At 43.3% G+C, this 17961-nt stretch overlaps 1 protein-coding gene across 4 annotated transcripts in view; it reads left to right on the top strand.

Moving 5' to 3' along the window:
• Positions 1-17961, top strand: part of plekhg5b (pleckstrin homology domain containing, family G (with RhoGef domain) member 5b) — an 84203-nt gene extending 66242 nt beyond the window's left edge. For all 4 annotated transcript variants that reach the window (XM_034086748.2, XM_034086751.2, XM_034086752.2 and 1 more), the window contains 13 exons: positions 4638-4826; positions 6591-6767; positions 8549-8644; positions 9479-9679; positions 10670-10780; positions 11749-11898; positions 13006-13143; positions 13257-13376; positions 13510-13642; positions 15304-15419; positions 15532-15683; positions 16169-17116; positions 17653-17961. In XM_034086748.2, the coding sequence (XP_033942639.1) occupies positions 4638-4826; positions 6591-6767; positions 8549-8644; positions 9479-9679; positions 10670-10780; positions 11749-11898; positions 13006-13143; positions 13257-13376; positions 13510-13642; positions 15304-15419; positions 15532-15683; positions 16169-17116; positions 17653-17662 (2541 nt within the window). In that variant the 3' untranslated portion in view covers positions 17663-17961. The remainder of the gene's footprint in view (positions 1-4637; positions 4827-6590; positions 6768-8548; positions 8645-9478; positions 9680-10669; positions 10781-11748; positions 11899-13005; positions 13144-13256; positions 13377-13509; positions 13643-15303; positions 15420-15531; positions 15684-16168; positions 17117-17652) is intronic.

Genomic DNA, 17961 nt, shown 5'->3' with positions numbered 1-17961 from the left:
TCATAACACAAGGGGACGGTAATAACCGTAAAAGCGTGACATGGGCCCTTTAAGATTTGTCCGGATTTGACACATGTTAAATACAACAACATTCAATCATCCTCCCTTGTCTTTTCCTTTGGATCAATGTCCTCTGCTCTACTGAAACATCAGTTAAAATGTGTGTGTGCGGTAGTGAGGGGGAGTTGTGTATTGGGCAAAGTGCAAAGGTTTCCGGGACCCTCGCTGCAGAAATGATGGGGGAGGTCCGGAAGAAGCAGCATTGTTTTGACAACTCTCCTCTCCCCTGGGGCTCAGAGCTTCTGTTGGTGTGTGTGGTTTTCCTTACTGGGACTGAACTGGCCTTGAACCGCGAAACAAGTGTTGACCACCAACTACGGGGGTTTTCTTTGGAAGTTTCTATTTCCTGGTTGTGTTAGTGTGTGTCAAGGAAGGTCAGCGGTTTTCCCATCGTTAATCAACCCACCTGATCAAGGGGAGCTGTTATCAGTTGAAAGGCAGTAGCAGAAAAAAGTGTCTCTCTTTGCTTTTTCTATATTAAAACAGTCCCTTCCCATTTAAAGATTTTCTCCTTTCCAGGCCAAGGTTAACGCCACAAACCGGCGGTGATAAGATAAGGCTGAGGGGAGCTTGATATCGTTAACGTGGCGGCGGCACATGGTGCAGTCCCCACAGCCCGAGGCTTTTCAACAAAGAGAGCTCTGGATCTGGCTGCCCTGGGTGCTGACTGACAGGTTTACACAGGAGGCTCAGGGGGATCCTTGTCAACATAATTAGTTAACCAGACTCTACCATGAGGGGCTTTGTGTTTACTAGGATCTTGTGTTTGTCAACTAAAGTCAATGTTGTGTAGTATTATGACCTGCAGAAATATGACTACAATGTTTTAGAGCTTCAACAACACATTTCTCTTAGTTTTTAGATTCATTGTTGTGAACAATCCCCATACGAAGGCGCCCTCTTCAAATTACTTGTTTTATTTAACACACTAAGGCTTCAAGATTTGAAAAACATAAATTATTCTGACTGCAATCATTTACATGGGATTTACGGTAGTGAGGGTTGAGGATCTTTCTTAATAGTAGTTGAAAGATATTCTTAAAATGATAAAATATATATTTTGTTCACTTTGTGGACACAACTTGTTGGTCTTTACATCTATGCAGCACCACGATCCCTAATCAAGACGAATTATTACACCTCCTATTGAGATTCCTGCAACAAGGTATTAACAGATAAAAACTGCAGATCTGCTTATTTTAAAGACTGTAAACGGAGATTAGAGAATTAAAACCATTGTTTTGTTATCAGAATAGCTGCGATAGTGTCACCTCTACAAGGTTTCCAGACCTCCCAAAGGATTTGGTGTTGCTTGTGCTTATCTACTGGGGATAAGCAGCTTATTTAATGTGCTCAAACATGCAAGTAAAGGGGATTTCTCGTTGGGCCATTATCGGGGCATTTCTGGTTCCTTGTTTTGGCCAGCCAGCTTGGCATTGTTCAAAGGTCTCCGGGCTAAACACAGATTTTAGATGGCACAAAGAATAGTGGAACTTCAAGAGAGAAAATAACCAAGTGTTTACAGTCACCCTGTAATTTGCATGGGTTTTATTCAAGGTAATTGCTCGGTATCCATTCTCCACTAATCTTGGATACATTGGATTATGTCTACATGTGCCTGTAGAGCCTGACCTAAAGGGGACGTGTGTGTGTGTGTGTGTGTGTGTGTGTGTGTGTGTGTGTGTGTGTGTGTGTGTGTGTGTGTGTGTGTGTGTGTGTGTGTGTGTGTGTGTGTGTGTGTGTGTGTGTGTGTGTGTGTGTGTGTGTGTGTGTGTGTGTGTGTGTGTGTGTGTGTGTGTGTGTGTGTGTGTGTGTGTGTGTGTCAGGGAACTCCCTCACAAGCTGTCACCCTGACTCCGCCTCCAAATATTTAAATCAGCCGCTCTTTTTTTTGCCTTTTTTTTTTTTTTTGCCCCGGCCCTTCCCACTCTTTCCTGCCCAGTACAATGAGGCAGGATCCTCCTTGTTGCTATGACTTCACTCCAGAGTCTGTATGAAATGCAACCGCTGACTGTTTGGACATCAGGACAGAGACAGAGACACATCCCGGTTCAAAGAGAAGCTCGGCAGGACGCAGACCAGGACCCCGTCAGCTGGAACGCTTTGAAAACCGTATGAAGTTCAAAACTGTTATCTTCATCCTGGAATTCTAACCCAGCGTTTGTCACTCACGCTTTTGGGACTGTTTCTGCGACAAAGGTCCGGATGGCGTGGATGTGTGTGCTTTCTCACTGGATTTGGGGAGAGAGAGGAGGCTAGCAGTTGAGAGCGCAGCAGCTGGTTCCGGAATGGGCTGCGATCCATGAATCCAATTGAAGGATTAGGATGGTTTTTGTTACTTTTGACATGCCTCTGGCGTCTATGGTGAGCACTGTTAATGTGGTGGGAAACTATCCGTGTGTTAATTACAACTTCCTGGCCTTGTCTTTTGAGAATCTAGTGTCTAGATACTTGCTTTCTTTTTGCATACTTAATTATTTAATCCATCAGATTGTAGTGGTGTTTTTAAATCTAAAGAGGTGAAAGCAGGCTCTTTCCCGAGAGCCGTCACGAAACTCAAACAAACCGGGTTTCAGTTTGTCCGTTGGTTCGCTGTCAAGAGTACAGGGTCCAGATTTGTTTCCACTGTTTGTCCATGGAGACTGAACACTTCCTGACACCTGTGTCCTTGCCCAGTTGGCCCAGAATCCCCCCTAAAAAACTCCCTTAAATCACTTGTTTCCCTTTCGCTACAACTACTTTAAAACGTGCCCCATTTCCCCTTTTGCTTTAAAGCCAACATTTCTATTTGCAGTTAAGTCACTCTCCTCTTTGGACATCATCATTTAAAAAAAGATAAAAGGACTAAAAGCTGAAAACCTTTAAGACGCCCCACTCAGATTTATTATCTTGTTATGCATCTGAATGGCCCACTTGTATGCCTTTACTCTCGTTAAGTGGTTTAACAAAGGGCTCGACTTGCTCTTCCTAAAATGGAATTAATTGACTCGAGCTGTTCATAATATTTACATTTTTGTTTGTTGAATATACATGCCGCACATTTTATACTTGGATAATTATTTATCTGAAGTGTAATGGAAGGTGTTTACTTTGAGTAACTGGGATGCCCAACCTCGGAAGACCTTTATCCAGTCGGTTTGTCGGTGCAGTTTGTACCCATTGAGTCAGCGTTCTTGTTAAAGTTACAGTGTTAGTTTGATGTTCCCTATAAACACCAAAACTCAGATATTTCCAGTGGGAAAGTTGATACAAATGTGTCATAAAACCAGTTGCGTACAGCTCTCATTTTCATTACGTATTACCAGCAGCAGCGAGTGATGGCGGACTTTATTTTGCCCCGGGTTTTACCTCCCAGGCTCTGTAGAGTCTACTGGGCTGCCCTCTGATTGGTGGAGATGGCACATGTAGACCGAGAGCTGCGGGGATGGACAATGTTGTTTACCGTCAATATTCAGGCTCACGGTTACAATAGCTGCTATTAGCATAACACCTTTCCGCAGTTGAGTTTTGTTGTAGGTAACGTCGGGCCGGGTTTTTCGCAAAGCAGTGAGTTGAGTAAAAAACAAGTCTGTGTAATTCAGCTTCATTGATTTCTTGATTAAAAAAGACTCGCCATCTTGTTATAGAAGTGCAACGCTTATGTGGTTAGACTTTTAATAATGCATCATGTGGAAATCATTTCATATTCGATAACTATTCATTTGAAAAGAAAGGCTCGACATATTCTGCCGTCGGCTGGAAACCCAGCTGTTTCTGCTGCAATGTAGCAATTCAAACCTGACACAAGTTGTAGTACTTTAAAATGTCTGGTTATCAATTAACTGAAGCTTATTAGTTTAACATGCGTGCTGTTCTGAATGGGTATCCTCATGGCGATTGCATGTATTCAGCCGCCTGTAATGGAGAGTGTGTTTTTGCTGCATCTGCAGGAATGTCTTGTTTTGTTGGCGACGTACCAACTTTGGACATAAGTGGTTTTCCTGCATTGTGTTTGTATGTGCGCACGTCGAGGGGGGGGGGATGATCAGGGAAAGAATTTAGTTTAGTGTCAGTGTCCTGGAATGTGAGTTCCTCGTCGCTGTTTGAAGGGGGGTCAGCGGCCGGACTCCCCACCAGCAGATTCCTCTCTAACGGCAAAAACAACTGCTTCCTCAGATACTGTTTGTTTGCTTTGCTGCGGCTCGTAAAGTGGACAGAGATTGTCCGAGCGAGGCAGGGCCCGCTGACAGGGTAACAATGGAGGGGGACAATGGCCAGACTCAGCGGTCTGTTCTTATGGAACAACCTCCTTGTGATGTAATGAGCGTTCGCGGCGAGGAAGTGGCCGTCCTTCCCTCTCCTGTTTGCGTCGGGTCGTCGGGATAGCTCTAACGGTCCGCTGATGTCATCCCTGCACAGAATTCCCCTCTGACTTCCTGTTGATCCTGTCCTTGTGTATTTCTCTCTTTCCTTCGTTGTCTCTTTCCCTCCGACTGACTGGAAACGTTCGCCCTTCCCCTTAACGTTGACAAGTCCCCTCGTGCCAAGTCTTTCATTTTCTGTTTGTTTTAAATGTCTCTCTGTCTGTGCTCTCGCAGGGTCAGGCTCGACGGAGAAAGAACATGACCGAGTTCCTGGGAGAAGCGAATATTCCCATCCCCGAGGCTCTGGGGGGGTTGGGCTCCCTGCCCGGCATCGGGGCCGGGCCTGACAGCTGGAAGAACCGAGCCGCCAGCCGCTTCAGTGGCTTCTTCAGCTCCAGCGCCGGGACGGGGGCCTTCGGAAAGGTAACGGACGGAGAAGACGACACGTCATATTGAGTTCAGAGCACTTCACGCAAACTGATACTGCCGCAGACACATTTTTAATACTTGGAACATGAACACATTCGACAAATACTGCGAAAAAAATGTTATTCTAACGGTCGAAATATAAATTGGTTTTAATGGCTGCTGTGGTTTATTTCTACATACATGTATTGTATTCTAGCGTAGGGTCAAAGGGAAATATAGCATGTTCTTCCGCCTGTTGTAGAGTTGTATAAGTTGATGAGGCTCGATTGCTTCCCAGACAAATCTCAGAATAAAATAAAGAAGCATTAAACGGTAGCGAGCTGCAGTGGGAGGGGGTCCGTTTCCCTTGAGGTCCTGACCATGAGGTAATTTCCCTTGGAGGTCTCGTGTTGTTGGCTCTCACACTTTCCTCTGGAGGTGAGGAGGAGGAGGAAAAGCCTCGCTCAATTCATAATAATAATAATAATAATAATATATTTTATTTATAAGCGCACTTTTCATTTGCGTAAACAAAACTCAAAGTGCTACAAAATTAAAAATTAAAAAAGGGTGAAACAAAACAACAATAAAAAACAATTAAAACAACATAATAAAAGCTGTGACATTCATGCCCGCATGGCATAATGTGGGGGATTTAAAAATCTAGTTAAAGACTATTCTAAAAAGATGCGTTTTTAGGCCTTTTTCATCCATGGTTCAATTTTGAAAATACAATAGTTTGACGTTGTGGGAATACCTGTGCGTGCTATTTGGAAGTTAGACGACGAGATACTTCTCTTCCAATGTTGGCTCGCTGAATTCGACTTAAAGACTGGATACCGGAGGAAACAGCAAGCCTGTCTCTATCCAGCATGTGTTTTAAATAGAACGTAGCTAACATGTTAAATATAGAAAAAAGCACACATAAGTAATAACACAATAAAAATAAGGACAACTAAGTCGTCGTCCATGGCTAACCTTTCCTTACATTTCTGTATCATATGTTTAAAACAATAATCATCACCTTCCTTCTGTTAAAGCGCACACACACACACACACACACACACACACACACACACACACACACACACACACACACACACACACACACACACACACACACACACACACACACTCCGATTGTCTCCCCGCCCTGAGGTCACATCCTGCACAGTAACAGATGTCAGGCAGAGACAGTATCTGTCACTCACCTGTCACTGCCTGCCTCATCTCTATTCACCCCGCCCCCCTTCACCCCTCCAGGACCAGAGACCCTTCCCCAGGACCTGGACCTCTCACTCCACCCATATTGTAGAGATGAACCACTGTCAGCACGGCCTTTCACTAAACAACGTTGTAAAGAAGTGCTAATCACTGATCACTGTTGTACAATTTCTCTCTATTAATAGTACTTCTTCCAAGGGGGTCATGCCCTATAAACCTCTGCCCCCCCCCCCCCCCTCTCCATGCTGTAGCTTTTGCCCCCACCCCTCAGTCTCCCATTGTGAAAGTGGTCTCAATGCACAGAGCTCATTTTCATAACTGCGTAAAGCCTGCCAGACTGAACAAAGGGCTGAATAGCAGCCACTGTTGGATTTAAGAATTAAGGCGCCAGTGAAGGGCTGGATTTGAATGCTAATGCGGGGACTCATCTTTACTTACTGTTTGAGTGTAACAATAAATCGAGACACAAAGGACAGAAGTGGACAGTAATTCTCGCCGTCTCGCCGCTAACCTTGTTGAAATGTAATTAGGCTTGTTTTCCCTGTGTGGTTGCAGGAGGCGGACCGTCTGGAGCAGCTCCAGAGCAAACTGCACTCCTACATGACGTTCGGGCTCCCCAAGGTGCCGCAGCAGCTCTCCTTCAACCAGGACTCCTGGGAGGAGGAGGACGAGGAGCAGGAGACCAACCTGGTGCTGGAGGACAGCTGGCAGATGCTGCTGGACGACTCTGAGGTGAACACACACACAGGCTGGGGGGGTTGTGTAAAGATACGGGAATATAATGTCTAGCTAGAAACCAAATTAGATAAAAAAAATGTTTTATGTTCTTTAATTCTTGAGGTTTTGTGCCTTTTTTCAATACATTAATTGTGAATTAGGACAAATAGCTTTTAGCTTAAAGATGCTACAATACTATTTCCTTTTCATTTGATTCTTTGATCCTTGAACTGAAAAAATGCTACTGTTCTGGTTCATAAGAAAAAACTGATTTTGAAGCGTTATGCAAAACACCAAAAGAATATTATTTTCGATACACTCAATACGAAGAGGACTTTTTTCCTCGTCTGGTTGAGTTTCAATGATAAGGACCACTTGTATTGTATTTAATTTATATTGATTTAATATAACTTTTGAGCAGGCTATCAGTAGAACAGCATGTATAGGTCAAACATGAAAAATGTCTAAATCTGGTGGAAAAAAGGGGCATAGCTTACAAAATAAAATGTTATACTGAAACCTTAATGTTTAAATCTCCTTTGCATTTGTTCTTTTTTGTAGTAAATGTCATAGGAGACAAAAAGAAATCTGGTAATTGCCATTTAATATCACTTTGTGATGATTCAGTATGCCGCTGACTCTCACTTCCTCATCGTGTGTCTCGCTCACACCTGATGCCTGTTTTCCCGGAATGATGCTGACACAGCGATTTACGGTTTCACTGCTGTCCGTGAACCCGACGTGCCAAAGTCAACGATGCCATTGCACGCTGTCCACCTGTTAATGTTTGATCAGCAAGACGCCCAGCTGCTGCTCGCTCCCATAATGTACATTCGCCCCAAAGTTACGCAAGCCACGACACTGACGAGATAATGAGTTGCTGGAAAACATCAGAACCAGTTACTCTGGTGTCTGCGAGCGTGAAGGAAGGACTGACTCCTTTTATTTATGTGACTAATCCTTCAGGGTGTGACTCAACAACAACAACAGCGTCGAACAGCACAATTCATTGACATCATACGAATATGAAAAGCTTGCATACAAACAATGGAAATGAAATACATCGATACAAACACGATATATTCACACGAAAAACATCACGTGGCTCACTGTCAGTTTAAACATCGTCTTTTAGCTTTTAGCTTTCTCGTAGAGGTAGTAACACGTCAGCACAAAGATTAAAGGGGCCCAAATATGCTCCTTTTCAGGTGTATGTTGTGGCTCTACTGAGACGTATCTCCTGCTCTAATGTTGATAAAGCTCTTTAATGTTCTACTTTGAACTTTGGGATTGTAGCCTTTGCAGACCATTGACATGCACAGAAACCTATATAATACACTACAAGAAAGAGAAAACCCCCAAATAGCTTCATTAGGCCTCTCAAATCGAATCTTATCTACCGGTAATTAAAAAAATCATATTTTAATCATATTTTCAGCCAAAGTATATGCGTTAAACACATTTGAACACATCATTATAGTAGTATGGTAGGTAAAGGGTAACTGGGTTTGTTGTGTAATGGTTGCCTACTCAAACACAGAGAGTGATTAAGTTAATGTTACGAGGCGTTGTTCCACCGGGTGCCCTTTATAACATCCTGTATTTAAAAGGCAGACGAGTTGAAGAAGAATATGTCAATGTTTATTGTATTTATAACAATCTGATGTGCGTTTGTTTGTATAGACCATCCTGTATTAAAGCCTAGGCACACATCACTAGTAATAACAATGTAATGCGATAACATGAAGAATCTGTCAATGTTTCTGTTATATTGAATAAGACGTTTGTGTTTCCAGACGTTGACCCGGCGGCAGTTCCACCAGCAGGAGGCGATCTGGGAGCTGCTGCAGACCGAGGCGACCTACATAAAGAAACTCCGAGTCATCACTGATGTGAGGAACTACTGTACAGACCACTGATACTGTATGGATGTGTTGCAACGGGCTCCGGTACCCACAGAGATAACACACAGTGATTCTCTTGTTAGGCGCCTTATCACCACTCAGTAAGCCTTAGAAAAAGACCTTAGTCCTGTGATGTGTTGAGGGATAACCTTCTGCTTTGAAGACTGTGTCGGCTTAACCTTTATGCTTAATGCTATAGTATAGGACAAACATTTCTGCTTTAAAAATGTTTTTTATGATGATATTATTCGGCACTTTCATCAGTCACATTTTTAATCAACTTCAGTCCCGGACAAAATCCCAAATGGAAAGAAAATGTGCCATCTGGTGAAAAGTTATAAAAAATACAAATTAAAATCCTCTAGAACAGGGGCGTCAAACTCAAATACACAGTGGGCCAAATACAAAAATCGGTACTAGTCGAGGACCGGACTTATTGAAATGAACTTACTGCACATATTAAACCTGGAACTAACAAAGCTTAAATTATTGCCTATAAAAACAACATTAAATAATGTTAAGGGAATGTTTTGCGTTGCAGCAACATAAAAATCAAGGCAATGTACATAAGAGAAATTAAGACACTAGAAATAAACAGTCCAAAATATTTCTGAAGTACAAATAAAATAGCATTAAAAAGTAAAACAAATAGACAGTACTATAGAAGCTGAGGTTGAAATTCCAAGATTCAAACATAACTACAAAAAGACTTTAACCTTTTGAAAAAATGTGCCAGAAGCGTTGACACGGCAACAATGAAAGAAAAAATGAAAAGCCAATAAACATTATTTGAAAACTCAATCTTCTGTGTGCCCTCCCCAGCTGTTCCTGTGTGGGCTGCTGAACCTGCAGGACAGCGGGCTGCTGACGGAGGTGGAGCCCACCAAGCTGTTCAGCAACATCCAGGAGCTCGTGGTTTTGCACACCGCCCTGTGGAACTCCGTCATGCTGCCCGTCCTGCAGAAAGCCCGGCAGAACCGCGCGCTGCTGGACCCCTCAGACCTGCACCAGGGCTTCCAGACGGTCAGTACACACCACACTGTGATATTATACTTATACTTACTTATTATACGTATACTGTCTGTCATGTGGGATTGCACCATCAGGAATGCTTGGAATTTCGCGGTACTCTGTGTCGTGACGATAAAAGGAATCTTAATCTTTACATAGTAACAATATATTCCAATATCTACTTAAACAAAGGGTTATCAGGACTCCGTGAACCTGTAGACTTTACCACGCAGCACTGATTAGTTCAGGCTAATCAGGTTAGTGGGCCATTTAACAAGCCGATTCATTTCTGTTCTAATGGTCTCGATCAAATCTACAGAATGTTTTGAGTTTGGTTTATTATCTGTGTCTTGGATATTATGGATAAAACTCTCAATAACTTAAAACCCATACATCTGACAAGTCAAAAATATGACTTCATTCATCAATAAAATGAACCTAATAGTTTCCATATACCTTCAATCATTTTGGTACAAAACAGGTCAGTTGATAAATTGAATTGTAGTTATTTTTTATCAATCTCTTAGTAGCTAATTTGTATTTGCATCTATTCTTTTAGACATTTTACTGAACGAATATCTGGACTGTGTATTATCCATGACATTGTGTTCTTTTTGATGTGAAAGTAAATAGTTATTTCTCGGGAAAAGTTAAGTGTTTGCTCTGTCAGCTTGTTGGAAATCCCCCCTTTCTTAATCGACTGATTGAAGGTTATGGGAAAAGTACTTTGCATTCCCTTTTGCTTATTCAAGCTGATGTTTATCACACTTTTTATTGCAGCCATTTTTTTTACTTGCGTAAATGAGATATGAAGAAGGAAGTACTTTAATATGCCAGCACCTCCAATACCCATTATATTTGAACACTAAAGATCATTTCTGGATTGTTTTATAAACGTTTTACTTAAAAATATAATACAATGCTGACGTTAGACTGAAGTGAATATGTTTCCCTCAGGAGGATGTGAGTAATATTTCTCATGCATGTTTTTGTTTGTTTCAGTTTGGCTCCAGGTTCCAGCCGTACATCCGGTACTGCATGGAGGAGGAGGGCATCATGGAGAACATGCGCACGCTGCTGCGGGACAACGATCTGTTCAGGACCTACGTCACGGTCAGTCCTCCACTTTTCTACATCAACATGTGTCCCCGGTGTGTCGGGGAACTCACGCAGCGTCAGAAAATAAAACCCTCTCTCTTTTCCTCCGTACCCAAATCTCTAAAAACGGGGGTACAACGGAGCTGATCCAGATTTACGTCCAATATGACGTAATATCTGAAATGCGGACCCACGGCCCAATCAGAAACGTTGCTATCAGAAACAATGCCCGACTGTTTTGGACGTAATATGGTCTTTGTTTACATTAGCATTGCTAACACTCAGAGCTAACCTGTACTGGAGAGTTTGTGTAAATAAGCAGGAAATAAAAAAAGGAACTCACCTCGTGGTAAACCTGAGAGAGAAAAAGTATTTGAGCTCCATACTGTTTCATACATAATCCTTAATGTGGTTTGGAGCATTTAATCACGGGAGCATTTATATATCTGAGAGCCATAGAATAGGCCTAAAAATAGCATAATAGCATAATAGGAGACATTTAAAGGTGGGGTAGGTAAGTTTGAGAAACCGGCTCGAGATACACTTGTTGTTATATTCCATGGAATGCTCTTAACGTCCCGATAGCAATGAATATCTGAAGTGCTTTGACAAAAAATCCATAAAGAAATGTCATCTCTGGAAGCCGTGGCGCTGTAAAAAGCACGACCAATCATCTGAGCCGGCCCGGCTAAAGTAACTGGATGGCCTACCTGCCTGACAGCCTTCCATCTGTGCACAAACTTATCTCGTGCCCTCATTGGTCATGTGTGCGTCCGTGTGTGTTGGAGGAGGGGCTTTGTGAGGAAGTGGCAGATTTGTTCCGGTTGTGTATTTTTAAATTCTAGCGCACTCGAGCTGGTTTCTCCAAAATGACCTACCCCACCTTTAAGATAATCCCAGATACTCACGGTAAACACACGGTGTGTTGTTTACATATGTATGCCTCATTAAAGGTCTGATTCCCTGTCTTGTTGTCTCTTCAGTGGGCAGAGACCCATAAGCAGTGCAACCGCCTGAAGCTCATCGACATGTTGGCCAAGCCTCACCAGAGACTGACCAAATACCCCCTCCTGCTGACGAGGGTCCTGAAGAAGACGGACGACCCGTCGACACGGGACAAAGTCAACAGCATGGTAAGAGCATTATTAATATGTAACAAACAGGGTTCCTACGCTCGTTAAAAACCTGGAAAAGTCATGGAACTTAAAATGCTAATTCCAGGCCCTGGAAAAGTTATGGAAAACAATATTTTCCCAGAGTCATGGAAATGTAACCAAAGTTGCAGCAAATATAATTTATATTTTATCTAATCGCCGAAATAGTAATACTATAACGATAATAAATACTGTGTCGTCTAGTAATGAAAAATGGCATTTAACTGTCGAGGTGTTTTGCTGGTGAGAGTTTTACAATCACGCCCTCTAGTGCTTTAGTCTGTTGGAGCTAGTAGGCCTCTTTGATTTGTTTTAGATTCACGACATGTTTCAGATGCAGACCTTATTGTCCAGCTTACCATGTTAAAATAAAAATGTTTCAGTAGTACCGCTGAGAAAGAGTACTTGTTTTGGTCATGAGGTAAAGTCAAGGACAAGTCATTGGTGAAAAGGTGTATGAACCCTGAACTAAGTTTACCTAAATAACCCATCAAGTACTTTTACATTTAAATACTTGATACATCATCCTAATTACACTTACTTACTTTTAGCTGAATACACTTTCGATACAGGAGATTGGTCACTTGTCGGTATTAAGTATTTGCACAGTATTATATGATGCTTTTACTAAAGTATAGGATTTGAATACTTCCATTATTTCTATGTTATATCACTTTATAATTACGCCAGACAGTTTTAGTTACTGAACTGATTACATTTGTTCATACAGCCTTTCTATCTAGGGTCAATCATGCACCTTCAAATGTGTTGACATGTTTGTAATAAACTGCAAGGATGAAGTGTGGGTAGAAGAAATTGCCTACTTCCTAAGCTAAATAAACGATTTAAAAACCCTCTGGGACCGGCTGAAAATGCAGCACCACGACATCTAAAACCAGATCAGAGAAATGTTGTTCTCTCAGGACAAGGACACTACAAAGATGGTTATGTTGATGCATCGCTGCACATTAAACTACCCCACAATATTTAAGAGTTACAATGTTCCCAAACCCAAAACATCCACATGGCAGAATGTGAACTACGGAAAAACATCTAAACGTGTATTTGTGATTTCCCCTCCTCTAGGTGGCGGCGGTGGAAGGCTTCATCAACAGCGTGGAGTCGAAGATGAGACAGCGCCAGGAACAACAGAATCTGGCCACCATTTCTGCCAGAATAGACTCCTACGAGGCTGTGGAGGGCAGCAGTGAGGAGGTGGAGAAGGTAGGACACTATTTAATAGCTTTCTCACGTGTCCTTCTTCAGGAAAGCTCAGTCCGATACGAGGCGTTCTGTAAGGATTGACCTCATGCCTTTTGTCTTTTTCCTCCCGTCAGATCCTCAAGGAGTTCAACCGCTTCGACCTCATGGCTCCCATGAGAGGAGTTTCCCCGGAGGAGACCCGACAGCTGCATCTGGAGGGGACGCTGAAGATGAAAGAGGGCAAGGACAGCCGAGTAAGTCTGACTCTCAGCGACACACCACGAGCTCCTCTTATCTTTCGTTCTCAACATCTGGCTTCTCGCCTCACATTTCACATTAAGAGGATGACCTTTCTGTCCCACCTGACGTGAGTGTATCCCCCTGCAGATGGACGTCCACTGTGTCCTGTTCACTGACCTGCTGCTGATCACCAAGTCGGTGAAAAGAGTGGAGAAAGTGAAGATCATCCGTCAGCCTCTGCTCATTCAAAACGTCGTCTGTAAGGAGCTCAAAGACCCTGGTGAGTGCTCAGACAGACGGACGGTCGTCTTCCTAATTCAGACACTTTTGACATAAGAATCTGCAAATGACTTTAGTTGGATTTTTTGAATATTTATTTTTCTTTGTCATTGTTTTTACTGTGATGTTTTGGGATAAATATCACTGCATTCTAGGGCTGTACCCGAATATCCGAATATTCGTTTGTTGGAGTACTATTCAGGTTTCAATTTCGTTATTCGTTTTGTTTGTTATTTCCCCGTTTTCTTTTCAAATTGAATTGATTGAAATCTCCAATATCAACGTAAGAGCTTGTGCCTCTTCGGGGGGGGGGGGGGGGGGTAACACTTACGCAATCATACACGAGAGGCCGTTTCTATTACACAAACTATCATTGTAATCAACAATATCGTAAAATAATTTCATAATGTGGGCTAATTTGCTCCCAAACCTACGCTTTCTGCTTGAGGTAATCTCCGTCAGAAAGTAGTTCCTAGAAAGTAGTTCCCATGGTAACGATAGCCGATCAATCGAACACTCCTGCTACCCCGCTTGCAGTTATTGATATAATTATAGTAAATAATATATTATTAACCAATTTATTGAAAACAATTCTTGAATTAGGCTATTTAAATATCTGAGTGATCACTGTGTGGGAATAGCGGAACAAATCAAATCAGGCTGTCCATGGTGCTGAAACATTTTGGGTTCAGAATGAAGGTGGATGTTCATGCTGCCATTCAAAGTGCAATTCTTGAAACAGCTCTCCATGAACTCCAAGCCAGACTGTTTTGCAGGTGGTGCTGTGGTGTTCACGGGTAGGACTACGTTATAGGAAGAGCTTTCCTCCAGTGGCCGTTTCATGGCGTGTCCCGGACCGGCAGAAAGCGCGTTGCTCCACATCTTTCTGTTGTCTAGAGATGGAGCCCAGTAGCTGCGAAGCGATGACTCGTTTTTATGTCCGCTAACTCTGGCCGATTTCCAACGAGAGACAATGTATAACAGTGTAACGGCTGTGTGTCGCTAAACGTCGCTATGGAAACCACACGATGTAGGCTCATGGAAGTAGTTTCGGTAGGCTAGTGGCGTGTGTAGGCCACTGGATACTTTGTGATTAGGCACGTTCTATTTGATCGTTGTTTGATCGTGGAATCAAACACGCCTATTGACCAATCAGAGAGCTTGCTCAAACCTATGTGTTATAGAATAACAAATAACTATAAAACAACAATACTGTAGGACAACAAAATGAATGTCGTGAATACACCAAAATACACGTGTTGAAGCGTCAACCCCCCCCCCCCCCCGAATATTCGCTGCTGATTACTACCGAATATCCGGAGCCCGAAAAATGGTATTCGGACAGCCCTACTGCATTCATGTGCATGTTGAGTTTTACTGCTGTAGATGTGGAGGGTTTTGCTAGTTCTAACTGTTTTAAATATTGCTGGTTTTGGTCATAGTATAGTTTAATCTATGATGTATGTGAGAAATTCAGTTGGGAATCAAAAACTGTCAGGCAAATGTAATGGATTACAAGTATACGTGACATATAGTCGAAATGAGTTACATTTCCATCTCTGGAGATCGCTGACTGACCTTTTACTTCAAGTGTGTAGCTTTTTGTCTCAATGTTCGCCCTTGGAGATCTAATCCTGTTTTGTGGTGCTTTTGCCCCCGCAGGCTCATTCATCCTCATCTACCTCAATGAGTTTAAGAGTGCAGTGGCAGCTTACACTTTACAAGCCAACAGCGCCACCCAGGGGCGAAGCTGGATCGATGCAATCTGCAACGTCCAGGTGAGCGAGACACATTATCGTATTACATGTTGCAGACACAGAGCTTGCAAATCAGATTCAGAGACATTGTGATGTTGTTTCCAAACTCAATGTGGTTGTATTCCCCCCGCAGAACCAGCTCCAGAGGCTGCGCACGGAGGAGGTTCTCCGGCAGCAGAGCAGCAAGAAGAGGTGTACGGGTGAGGAAGAGGAGGAGGAGGAGGAAGATGAGAGCAGCAACTCAAGCTCCCCCTGCCTGAGGCACACAAACCAGCAGAGCTCGAGGTACTGCATATTACGAATCAACTGCATTAAATAATGGATGGATGCTAATGGGAATGTTGTTGCATCATTTGAAAGAAATTACACCCATTTCATAACAATGTTCCAAAAATATTATAATTTTTTTAATGATAACAAAACTTTATACATGTAACTTGATGTATTCACAAAACTATACTACTCACTTCAAACTTTTTTTTTCTTCTACTGGCCTAAATATTATTCTAAAGGAACAAATCAACCCCCATTAGAACTCACTAATACATCAAAGTAATCAAAGATCACATATAAGTGTGTGTATATATATATTTATTATCCGTGAATACTCTTTTTACCTTTTAGTTTTAGAGACTTCTTTTAATGGTGTATTGTTTTAGTGTGTTGGATGGAGAACGACTTGTGTGTGTGTGTGTGTGTGTGTGTGTGACATTACACATTTGAGTTTCATGAGTAGCGATCCAGTTAACTAACCAAGTCTCTCCTCTCAGCCAATCAGATGGCTCCACTGAGACCCTGTCAGTGATGGACATCGATGAACCGAGCGAACAGCCCCCAGCCCCCAACATGAACCTGGAGGGGTCCGGTGAGAAAGACTCGGACGTGGATCCCCTCTCTGAAAGGTCGGAGGTCGAGCAGTCCACTCTCAGAGTTCACTCCAGTGTTTACTGTGATGAGGAGACGGACCCCCAGGGCCGCTCCCTCTCCATGGACAGCGCATACGGTACCCTCTCCCCCGAATCCCTCCTGGGAGAGCCTCAGCCGGGCCAGACTGAAGGAGGGGAGGAGGTGGAGGAGGCAGAGATAGATGAGATGGAAGAGGAGGATGAGGAAGAGGAGGAGGATGCGGCCTCTTTAGGGTCTCAGATTTCAGTGATCCAGTCCTCCAGACCCCGCCGGCGGCCTCACGTTCAGCCCCGACTCCACAGCCTCCAGAGGCTCTCCAGCCTGACTCTCTCCCGCTCCGAGGACAATCTGCTGCAGCGCCTCTACGGTAAAACCCAAACAACGGACACACCCAGCTCTCAGGGGCCGGACCAATCAGAACGCAGGGTCGCATCGCCGCTGGCTCACAGCAGAAGTCTGACGGAGCTCGGACAAAACTGCCTGGAGATGTTTTCCAGCGACATCGACCGGTCTGAAGACTGCTTGAGCGCCATCTCAAATAAACTCTCTGCCACCCTGAAGAGAGCGGAGGCGAAGCAGGCCCCCCCCACGCCCCCCGGGGAGTGGGAGGAGCCCCGGGACAACAGCTCAGACGGGGAAACGGCGCCACCTGCCTGCGTAGAACGGATAAACGACACACCAGCCCCCAGTGATTCGGGGGAGATGTCGCCTAAAAAGAGGAAATCTCCGGTCCAGCAGCACAAGAAGCTGACGCTCGCTCAGCTGTACAGGATACGCACCACTCTGGTCCTCAACTCCACTCTCACTGCATCGTAAGTCATTGCAATATCACTGTACAGATGTACCACATTAAAAGGAACGGTTCAATATAAGATCAATGTCGTTCTGTTTTGATGAGGTGCTTGGCCTCCGATGGTTTGGATGATATTATGCGATGGGTTTGCTCAAAATAAAATACCAAACTTGTACACAAGCAACGAAGAAAAGAGGCCTTTGCAATAGTCAAAACAAGTAGGCAAAACTCAAATAAAATTAATTAGGTGTTCTTTCTTGCTTTCTTTCTGTCTTGTTAAGGCTTATATAACTTGATAACTTAAAGGGTAATTGAGCGGTTAAAAACTGTTCCTCGACTGCATCTTTCTAGCAGGTTGCCCATCACTAGCGCCGTGGGAATTGTAGTCTTTTATACTTTGGTGGTACTTCGACTACAGATTAGGTGGCCTTTCTTATAAAAACAAAATAACAATCAATATTAATCTTCTTTTTTTAACATCTCTAGTTTGAAAGAAAGTGCATTTTATTCTCGTCAGTGGATATGTGTATTAATGTTGTTTTCTTTTCTTTCTAGGGAGGTATAACCACTCTTCCAATCAGCTGATCAGTGGCACGTGATAAGGAACACTTTTTCTTGCTTCGATGGACTGAATTTCTTGAGACACAAATGCACTCTCTCTCGCTGCCCTCTCCCTTCTGGTTGCTTTCTTTTGGACACTGGCCGCACCATTGTTGCATTTGAACATTTTCCTTTCTTTGCTGTTGCATTGGTTCCCGAGTGGAAGGGAAGGGAGAGGCGGAGAGACATTAACTGCTTGCACTTTGCAACGGAAGTAGCATTATAGGGGCTGGGACCTTAAGGCTGACTGTGGGGGGGGGGGGG

The sequence above is a fragment of the Pseudochaenichthys georgianus genome, chromosome 7 (assembly GCF_902827115.2).
Source record: "Pseudochaenichthys georgianus chromosome 7, fPseGeo1.2, whole genome shotgun sequence".
In the NCBI taxonomy this organism is placed as follows: Eukaryota; Metazoa; Chordata; class Actinopteri; order Perciformes; family Channichthyidae; genus Pseudochaenichthys; species Pseudochaenichthys georgianus.
This window is presented reverse-complemented; position numbering and strand designations above follow the sequence as displayed.